General features: G+C 49.7%; 1 protein-coding gene across 2 annotated transcripts in view; it reads left to right on the forward strand.

The window, feature by feature from the left end:
• The window catches only part of LOC102373429 (protein-arginine deiminase type-3), a 23,095-nt gene extending 13,537 nt beyond the window's left edge, over window positions 1–9,558 (forward strand). For both annotated transcript variants that reach the window (XM_006034737.3, XM_025216799.1), the window contains exons 11-17: window positions 107–214; window positions 655–806; window positions 2,968–3,112; window positions 3,899–3,992; window positions 4,456–4,535; window positions 4,989–5,114; window positions 6,410–9,558. In XM_006034737.3, the coding sequence (XP_006034799.1) occupies window positions 107–214; window positions 655–806; window positions 2,968–3,112; window positions 3,899–3,992; window positions 4,456–4,535; window positions 4,989–5,114; window positions 6,410–6,643 (939 nt within the window). In that variant the 3' untranslated portion in view covers window positions 6,644–9,558. The remainder of the gene's footprint in view (window positions 1–106; window positions 215–654; window positions 807–2,967; window positions 3,113–3,898; window positions 3,993–4,455; window positions 4,536–4,988; window positions 5,115–6,409) is intronic.
• Window positions 9,559–9,835: the final 277 nt, after the last annotated feature.

Raw genomic sequence — 9,835 nt, forward strand, 5'->3', positions numbered from 1 at the left:
ACAAAGGGGAAAGTCCAAAGCCCAGTGAAATCAAAGGGAGTGGGGTTTGGCTCAGGTCCTGTATTGGCTAGCTGGCTTATATAGTATTTTTGGTCCTCTCTGGTAGGACGAGATGGAATTTGGCTACGTGCAGGCTCCCCATAAGACATTCCCTGTGGTCTTCGACTCTCCCAGAAACAGGGAGCTGAAGGACTTCCCCATCCAGAGCATCTTGGTAGGTGACTTGCCTATTGCTTTCAGCCCTGAACATCGCTGGCAGCTTCCTGACATCTAGAGATGCATCCGGTGGCTTTGAAGGCTCTGCAATTAACTCTAGACTCGAATGCTGCTCGATGCAGGCAGGTGCTCAGAGCTGATTTTCTTTAGAAAACTCCCTCACCTGCGCTCGTCCCATCTCCAAGTCCACCCCACTGCCCTCTGTGCTATGGTGCGTCTGACATAGCCGCGCTGGACTGCACATTTAGCACCCAAACCAGATGCCTGGCATTGCAACCGCTTCTGCTTTGGCCTGATGAAATGTATCCCTAAGGAGCAATGCCGGCTCAAGACCTTGGCACCACAAGTCCTGCTTGGAGGGCAGCAAATTGGTGATCTAATGTCGCTGTTGTCTTAGGAAGGGGGCAGAGGAACTAATTAAGTCTTTTTCCCTGCAAGGGCCCCGATTTTGGCTACGTGACTCGTGAACCTCTGAACAGAGGAATTTCCAGCCTCGACTCCTTTGGAAACCTTGAAGTCAGCCCTCCCGTGAAGGTCAAAGGGAAGGAATATCCCTTGGGGAGGATTCTTATTGGAAGCAGCTTCCCCAGGTGAGAGGAGTGAGGGCAATTTTGAATGGTGGTGCCAACCTCTCCCTCCAGCCGCACACTGCGGGCGTGGATGTGGCAATGGGACAAAGTTTCACTTGCTTTAGTGCGGAAAGGTGCATCAGTGCAGAGGGAGCTGTAGATCCTCAGTGTACAGAGATGCAGTACAACCTATTATATTGCTTATAGGAAGCAATATAACCTACCAATATAACCCTAGAGAGTACCAAATTGCTCATTCAGCTGTAAATAATATTCTTTCCTATATCTAGTGCTATAGTGGAACACTTAATACTTCCAAAAACTGCCTTCTGTGAGCATCTAGGAGCTCAGCTCTGTACCAGAGCCCCATGGTGCTAAGCAACAAGATGCTCCTTTCCTCAACAGCTTGCAAAAGTACCTGCACCACCTTTATACACAGATACTGCCACAGAGTATTCTCACTTAATTGAGCCACCTAATCCACCTCTTAGCAGACAGCCCTTATTTGATGTCCTGTAACCAGTATCCGCGACAGCTATTGGGAAGCACCTGATGAGCTGAAAAGCATGCGTTCAAGTAAGGATGTCAAGGCTCAGCCCTTTGCGGACCAATCTAGCACTGATACCTGCATTACTTTTTTCTCTCTGTGCAAATGCAATTTATCAGTGCAAACACTGGGGGCAGAAGCATCGATCGTCAGCATCATTTACTGATGCTTGAACTCTGCATGGCGGTGCCACAGAGCAGCTCAGCATCTCAGAGAGCCACTTTTACCATTGCTCTCAGGTTCCCCGAGGGGGGTACCTGGCCTTTCAGCCACGTCTTTCACAAGTCGCACACCTATCCTGGGACATGGACCTGTCCACGTCCTTTGGAAGTCGCACACCTGTCCCATCCCTCCGGAGCAGCTCCTCAGGCCCCCTCTCTGTGGACATCGGCAGCTCCCAGGCTCCCCCCAAACTGTTAACAACACTCAACAACTAAAGTGCAGCTTATCTCAGACTCATTTCTACAGTGCTGCAGGCTCCCGCCCCACAGGATTACCTCTTTTGAACTTATTTATGAGGCCTGAGGCCACAGGCACAAGCCGCACTCCTGTCCCTCATATGCAGTTCCTTCAGCTATAAACTAGCTGGTGCCAGGTGAAGGCAGCAGGGCAGGATCCTCACTGTGCCCTGCTTTTACACCATCTGTCACCTCTGGTCTGTATTTGAGGGGACAAGTGCAGCCTCCCCACCTGCTCCTCCAGCAACTCTTACCCCAGTGACTGGAGCCACATCCACCTGGCCACTCCGATTAGCTGAGAGGAGCATGGGGCTGAAAGATGCAGCCCTTATATTTGCACAGGCATGCAGCATCCCTCCCCTTCCCGAGGCAGGCAGGACTGCCCCCAGGAGCTGCCGGGTACCCGGGTAAAGCAGACCTGCTGCACCGTCCTTCTCCTGGCACACCCAGGGGCCGTCCCTTGCAGAGGTGCTCATCAGATCTCAGAGCAGCCGTGGTGGTGTGAGATGCCTGGAGCAGATGGCTGCCCTGCGCTACCACCCCAGGCAGTCTGCAGACTTGGAAAGAGTTTTCTGCACCATTTACACTTGGGGCATGGGTTCAAGGTGCTGTGCAGATGTGGGGGCTAGAAGGGACCTCCTAGGTCTTCAAAGCCAGTGTCCTGGCATTGCAGGCACCTGCAAATGAGCAGCATTTCATAAGCTGATCAAGTCTCATCTTGAGATTGGACTTGTGGAGGTTGCTCCAGAACCTCCCTGTTTGAAGGGCCAGAAGCCCTCTCATCTCCAGCCTGCTTTTATCAATGGCCAGCTGATCCCCATTTCCCCTTTAGCTTCAGGAGCAATTCTAGCTCCCCAGAGGGTATTTGCAAACAGCAGTCCTCTCCCCTCCCAGGGTTTGCTTTGCTAGGCTAAACTAACCAGGCTGCCTTGGGCTCTCTATTCCCCTCATCCTCCTAATCAGCTCTTCCATGCACCTGTTGCAGCTTCAGTCATCATCAGGCTGCTCACCTGTGCTGAGGGAAGGTGCCCAGGATCCCAGCCAGGTCTCTCCAGGACCTTGCAATTCCTTTCCTTGCAGGAGCAGGGGTCCTAGCGCCTGAGTTCGGCTCCATCTGCCTTGCACATAGACCGTCACTAACCAGAGTTTGCATTTGCTTCTTCCCTTTGGTGGCTAGGGTTGGCGGCAGGAGGATGACCAAGGTTGTCAGGGACTTCCTCTACGCCCAGAGGGTGCAGGCCCCGGTGGAGCTCTTCACAGACTGGCTCTCCGTGGGGCACGTGGATGAGTTCCTGAGCTTTGTCCCGGCCCACGACAGACAGGTACTGGTACCCCAGCCTCCACACCCTCTCTGTAAGCCTGCATCGGGACCATGCCAGGCCCCAGGCAGCCTACGATGTGGCTGGGCTTTAACCTCCCGAAGCTCTGTGAGCCTTGCAGCACCCGGGCTCTTCGTCTGGGGGTAGGGTATCTATCCAAGCATGGGCTGGGTGTTTTTTCTCTAAATGCAAGGGCAAGGGAGAGCTACCGGACAAAGCTTTGAACTCTGCTGACCACTCGAGGGGTACAGGGAACACAAAGCCAGTTCCCTCAGCCTCTCCTCACCAGTCGTGTGCCCCAGCCCCACAACCATTTTCATTGCCCCCCCGTTGGACTCTCTCCAATTTGTGATATCATTTAATGGAGCAGCTTCCCAGCTAGGATAGCCTTAGGCCTGCTTCCAAATGCAATGCGTTATTCTTCAGCCTCACAGATCACAGGAAAAAAAAAAATCACTGGTCAATTTGCTACTACAACCCTAGAGTTCCTGCTTCCCTTTCCCCCTTCAAAGTACTGGAGCATGACTCTCCAGCATCCCTTGTGCTTTACACCTAAGACCTTGCAGTATAGGTGGACAAACCTGTGTCGAAGTGGGAATTTCCCTTTGTTTTCAAACCAAATTTCCCTACTGCTAGCACTCCAGTTGCTCCAGAGCACGTGTGGAATAGGGTGCTAATCTGGGGCACTTGTTTGTACACATGATGATTTGCAAAAGGATGGCAAGTGAGGGTTCAGACAGGGGAATCTGAGCCAGATCTGACACTGAACTGACTTCTCTCTTTTGGCAGGGATTTCGGCTCCTCTTAGCCAGCCCCAGCGCCTGTTACAAGCTCCTCAAAGAAAAGCAAGAAGAGGGCCATGGAAAGGCCCAGATGTTTGAGGGTAGGATGGTGCAGCTTCACGTACGATGATAAACCACCTAAAGATTTCAAGCTTTTGTGAGCAGGGCTGTATCGCGATGCTGTGTAATGGGCACAGAGGGGTTGTGTGTGGCTGGCTATAAACCAGTCTGGATAGAAAATTGGATTCTGCTCAACATTGGAATAGGAACATTTTCTCCAGAAAATCAAACTTGAACAAAACCTTTAGTTCCCCACAGTCCTTGTGGGAAAGGGCGGGGGGGCTGGGAGCTAAAACTGGACAAAAGTGAATAAAAATTGAGGTATTTATTTTGTTGGACATCCCCAGGGAAAACTTTGTGCATGTCAACCCCTGAGTGTGAGTTATAGGTTCCCCAACCACAAAGGTTACAGACCCTCTTGTTTAAGTTGTGCACAAGTTATACGTTTTAGTGCCTGACTTCTCATTCATTTCTTCTTGGGTGATTCTTCCCCTTTGATTGCAGGCCAAGAGAAAGTTCCCAAGAAAACTATAGAAGAAATTCTGGCCGATGAAACCCTCAGGAAGGAAAATGATTACTTTCAGGTACAGACATGAGACAAACGTGGGGGAAGCCGTCAGCAAGGCTGCTACCAGACTGAAAGCAGATGGAGACTGTTGTGGACTAGAGGGAGATCTCCGTTATTTGAAATACATGCAGTGAAACTCCAAATCGGACTTGTGATTTGGGGGGCTTTGTCATGGAAATGGGCTTGTTGTGAATCAAGACGCACCTATGCTGTACTCCCAGAGAAATAAGATGTTAAGTGAAAATGGGTCATTTGCTGAGGGCAGGAGAGGTGTCTCTGCAGCATCTCTATGGTCCCAGCTCTGTTCAAGGCAGGACGCTCTGTCTCGAAACCCCATGCGTCTAACCTGCACTTAAAAACGTCCAATGGGGGTTATTCCACAATACGCCTTCGCTGATCTTGCTTGTCCTAGGGCTGTCTAGAAAAGGTGCAGTTTCTCTCCCCTCTAATTCCTCCCTCCCTTCTGCAGAGTTGTATCGACTGGAACAGGGACATCCTGAAACAGGAGCTCGGCCTGAGTCCGAAGGACATCATTGATATTCCACAGCTCTTCAATATGAAGGACAAGCAAGCCGAGGCCTATTTCCCAGACATGGTAAGGAAACTGAGGGCTGGGGTCTCCTTTGAGGACTGGCCACTGAAGAAAAAAAAAAAAAAAAGATTAAACTTTGCCGAAGACAAAATTCCTCTTTATTGCAACGGGGAGCCCATCTTCCCAGACAGGTCCCGGCCTCAGCAGATATCCCCTTTAACCGTGCTGCCAAATCTCATGATTTTTTATTCCATTCTTGCAATACTCCAATTGTCTTTTGTAAAGACTCAGCTCCTGGAGTCAAGTGAGCACCCCAGGAATATCTGCTTGCACTTAATGTCTCTAGCTCTTATGTCTGTGGAGGCAAACTAGCAAATCAGAAGCACCATTATAGCTTACAAGTGAGGAGCAAATCGTATTTATTTAAAACACACATATACACACACAAGAGTGAGGAGCGAATCGTATTTATTTAAAACACACGCACACAATTTTTTTATATATATATATATAAAAAACAAAGCCATCATAAAGTTATATAACTGTTTATGATGGCTTTGTTTTAAGGAAAGGGGGGCTTGTGATCTTTCAACACTTAGCTGTCCATTGCTTTAAGAAATAATACCTGCCTCTGATGTCTTGCTTTTCATTGGTAGCTTTCAGTGCTCTCCACCTCATTATAATCACTCCCATTTTACAGATAGGGACACTGAGGCCCTAAACCTTGGCTGCTAGGCACCACACTAGTAAGCTGGTTTGAGAATGATGTGACAATTAAAACTGGATCCTAAGTGGTGCTGTACAACCCACCCGTGAAGAGTGGTGCCTCCTATCTCAGCACAGCAAAATTATCTTCTCTCCAAGGTCTCAGTAGACGACTAGATCCTCAGTTTCCACTCCCTGTAGTCTATTTTCCATAAGAACGGCGATAGTATCCTCTACTTGACGACAAAGCCCAATCTAACTGGCTCAGGCAAGACCAGGCGACCAAAACCTATTTTGCATCATTTAGGAACAGTAAAAACTGCCTTGGTTGCTGCTCTCAGCTGCTGAGTTGTAATTTAACAACTAAAATGCATTGCTTCCCTGACATTACCTTTTCCAAGGAGACGATATGCTAGGCTTTAAAAAAATCCCAGTCCTAGTGAGTAGTTCAAGCCAAACCCCAGGGTGTTTGCTGCCTGGTGGACCAGAGACGGATGAACTGCAGCAGGCTGGATGTCCTTGCAGGCATTGTTGGTACAGGGAGCCTCGTCTCTCTTCCAGTACAATAGTTATACATATACCATTGCTTATGACCTGCTCAGCGATCATGTCGAGGTGCATGTTCATCCTTTCCCTGTCTCTCCTGGCTGCAGGTGAACATGATTGTCTTGGGGAAGGACCTGGGCATCCCCAAGCCTTTCGGACCTATCATCAACGGGCAGTGCTGCCTGGAAAAGAAGGTCCGCTCCTTGCTGGAGCCGCTGGGCCTGACCTGCACCTTCATCAATGACTATTTCACCTACCACAAGCTGCTCGGGGAAGTCCACTGTGGCACCAACGTCCTCCGTAAACCCTTCTCCTTCAAGTGGTGGCACGTGATCCCCTGAGCAGGGGGCATTAAATGCTGACCTGCTTCTCAGCACTTTACAAGGGAGCGGAAGATCAACTCACATTTTCCAAGAGTTTGCTTCACCCAGTGCCGGATTTGTACCTATAGTAAAAAAATACCACTTTCTACGGGAGCCCAAGGGTTACAGACCCTGCTGCGAAAGCCCCAGCTACTCCTGAGCCCGCTGCCTTTCATCCCAACCGTGCTGCACACGTCGGGCCCCTGACATCACTCCCAGCCAGCTGCCCGATTGTCCCCTTCCTAGATTGACTACCTCCCACCAGTTTGTCTTGCCATGGAAACTCATGAGATCTTTAAAATCCGGTGTGATCTCATTTATTATCACTAATTCAGTGCCTCGGTTGCAGCATAGTATCAGAATAGCTTACTTGTATTTATACTCATATGCAAAATAGAAAAGCGTTATTAGCCCCATTTTACTGATGAGGAAACTGAGGCTCAGGTTCTCAAAGCTGTCGAGGTGCCCTTGGCTCATGGCTTTTGAGGATCTGCGTCTTAGCAAGTTCCCAAGTCTCACAGGCAACAGGCCAGACTTGGAAACAAAATAAAATGTCGTGTCCCGGTTCAGCCATCCAACCGGGGGATTTTCTTTCCATTTTGTTGCAACTCTCAAGTCGTCGTCTTGCTACGGATTGGAGCGAAACCAAAATATGTCACAAAAGTAGGGCCACCAGGTGCCCCTACACTCTTCCACCGAGTGGTTAAGCTACTGGCCTGGGATGAGGAAGATGCAGGCTCAGTGCCGTTGTCCGATTCAAAGCAGGTTTTCATTTCAAATCACGCAGATTCAGCACAGCTTAAAACCACGTCTCCCACATGCCAAGCCAGTGACCTTACTACCAGCAACTTCTTGCCTCCCTCATTCCCTCCCCCCACTTTTTTTTAGCTTTTGCAAAACAGCCGAATTGCTTGAAACGGGCCCATACCGCAAGCCCACACTTCTGCTACCAAAAGGTGCGTTCAGGGGAGCCCTGATGTCAGCACCCGTTTTTCACCCTCGCTGCTCCGTGAATGGCCTTTAAGAGCTGCAATTGTTCAAGCTTGGTCTTAGCACAAATATGAAGATTTAAAAATCTTTTTTTATCATGAAGAACTCTTGGTCCTTAGGGCTGCTGCTGACGGTTTTGATGGTGACAAATAAATGTTGCTGCTTTTCCCAACTTGGAGGCCTGGCACGGCTATATCTCAACCGCAGACTTGAGTCTAGGGGGTGGAAATCTGTTTGGCCAGAAGAGCGCCGAGCTGCTGGCAGCTGACCCCCGAGAAGTATTATGTTAAGTCTGAGAGCTCTCACTTCACCGTGCACTTAAGCTTTGAAAAGCAAACACTTTTCACTGCCAATCCATAGATACTAGTCAACCTCCCCCTCCTTACAACATCGCAGCTCAACTTCCTTGCCTTTGCCAAGGGGAGAGAGGGGTGCTCTTACCTGTGCCAGCCGGCCGACAGGTCAGTCCTAGTGACGATCAGGACCTTTCCCATATAGCACAACTCATCTTCACCGAGCACTGGGATGGGGTAGCAGAGGGGACTGTGCATAATTAAGCCCTCTTGTTCTCTGGTTGTGCTTGGCAAGAATAAGGGATTTAATATAAGAGCTACCGGTCCTTGAAAGCGTCCAGAAAACAGCACAGGATGCCTTGGATGGATTTCCCAGTGCCGCCGCTTCTGCAGGGCTGTGCAACACGAACAGCAATTGCCCTGGACTGGATTCCCCTTGGACGCTCCTTTTGATCCTTCAGCTGGTGAATCCCGATTTGCATCAACAGGAGGAAAGACTCCCTCCCTCCCACATGCATTTTGGAAGAGACCTGGGAGAGGAAACTGGGGTTTGATTGTAGCCGTGTTGGTCTAAGGACACAGGCAGGCCAGGGTCTTTGGGTTAACGTGATCTCTTTTATTAGAGCAACTTAGTTGGAAAAAAGTTCTTAGCAAGCTAGACTCCCTATGCCTGGGAGAGGAAAGATGCTGGTGATGATGCACTGCTGCCCTCTGATGGCAGATGGCATGTGGGGCTCACCCTGGGCTGCAAGCAGGAGGAGCAGGCTCTGGTTCGTCCCATGTTGAAGCTGGACGTGTGCGGGCTTTAGGGAGATTCATCCAGCCCAGTCAATCCAAGTTGCAGTGCAGCCAGGGCATACCTCCCTCGTCTCTCCTCCCTCTCTCATCAGCCTGGAAAGTTCATTTCTGTCCCACTGACTTTTCTCCTTCTCCATCTGATCCATCCCCACCACAGTCCTGCTGCGAGCTGGAGCTGCCTCCAGAAGCAGCAAGCTCCCAGGAGTGGCTTGTCCCCTGCCAGCATTTCATGCCAGCTGCCATCCTCCCTTGCACCGCAGGGTGCATTGGGTCAGCTGCTTGGCCCACCACCGGATCCAAGCAGCTTCCTATGGCTTACGGGGTGCACACCTCCAAGACATGCAAGCACAAGCCATGCTTAAGTGTCTCAGTGATGCAGCAACCCTCTTCTCCATCTTGAGCATCACGATCACTCACATCACCCTGAGAAAACCGGCTCTCTGACGACACTAAGCCTTCTACAGATGGTGCTGCAATAGGCCCACAGGAGCTACCAGGCTGGGCCAGTGCATCTAAGACCAGGAGCCTGCCTGAAACACAAGCCAGAAACAAATGATTCCCAGGTGGAGGTATGAATCCCTGCAATGGGAAATCTCAATCATCATGTGGCTGCAAGGAACTTTTCCTTCCTTTTCCCGAGGTGCTGGGCTTGTACCCCAAGTAGGGCTGGCAAGCCGGACAAATATTGTTAATGGACTGGTCAGTTCATAGACATCAGGGCTGGAAGGGACCTCACGAGATCATTGGGTCCAGCCTGCTCCAGGCCCAGGAAGTCAGCAAGGGTGGTTGGGGGGGGGGGGTCGGTTCTTGACTGCATATTTTTTGACCAAAGATTATAGCAATTTTACAAAAAAAAAAAACCCCAACAAAACACAAACAAACAAAAAAACCCCTACTTTTTTTGTAGCTTTCTTGACAGCAACATGATTTTTTTGTTTTTGGCACATTTCTTAATAGAAAATCTGTGCTTTTTCCTGTGTATTATTTGGACCTATTGGCGATTTCTTTTCTTTTTTTTCCTTTTTTTATTTATTTATTTTACAGTTCTTCACTGATATCTGATCAGTCAAATACCCAACCCTAATCCCGA

Source organism: Alligator sinensis, unplaced genomic scaffold, assembly GCF_000455745.1.
Source record: "Alligator sinensis unplaced genomic scaffold, ASM45574v1 scaffold1782_1, whole genome shotgun sequence".
NCBI lineage: Eukaryota > Metazoa > Chordata > Crocodylia > Alligatoridae > Alligator > Alligator sinensis.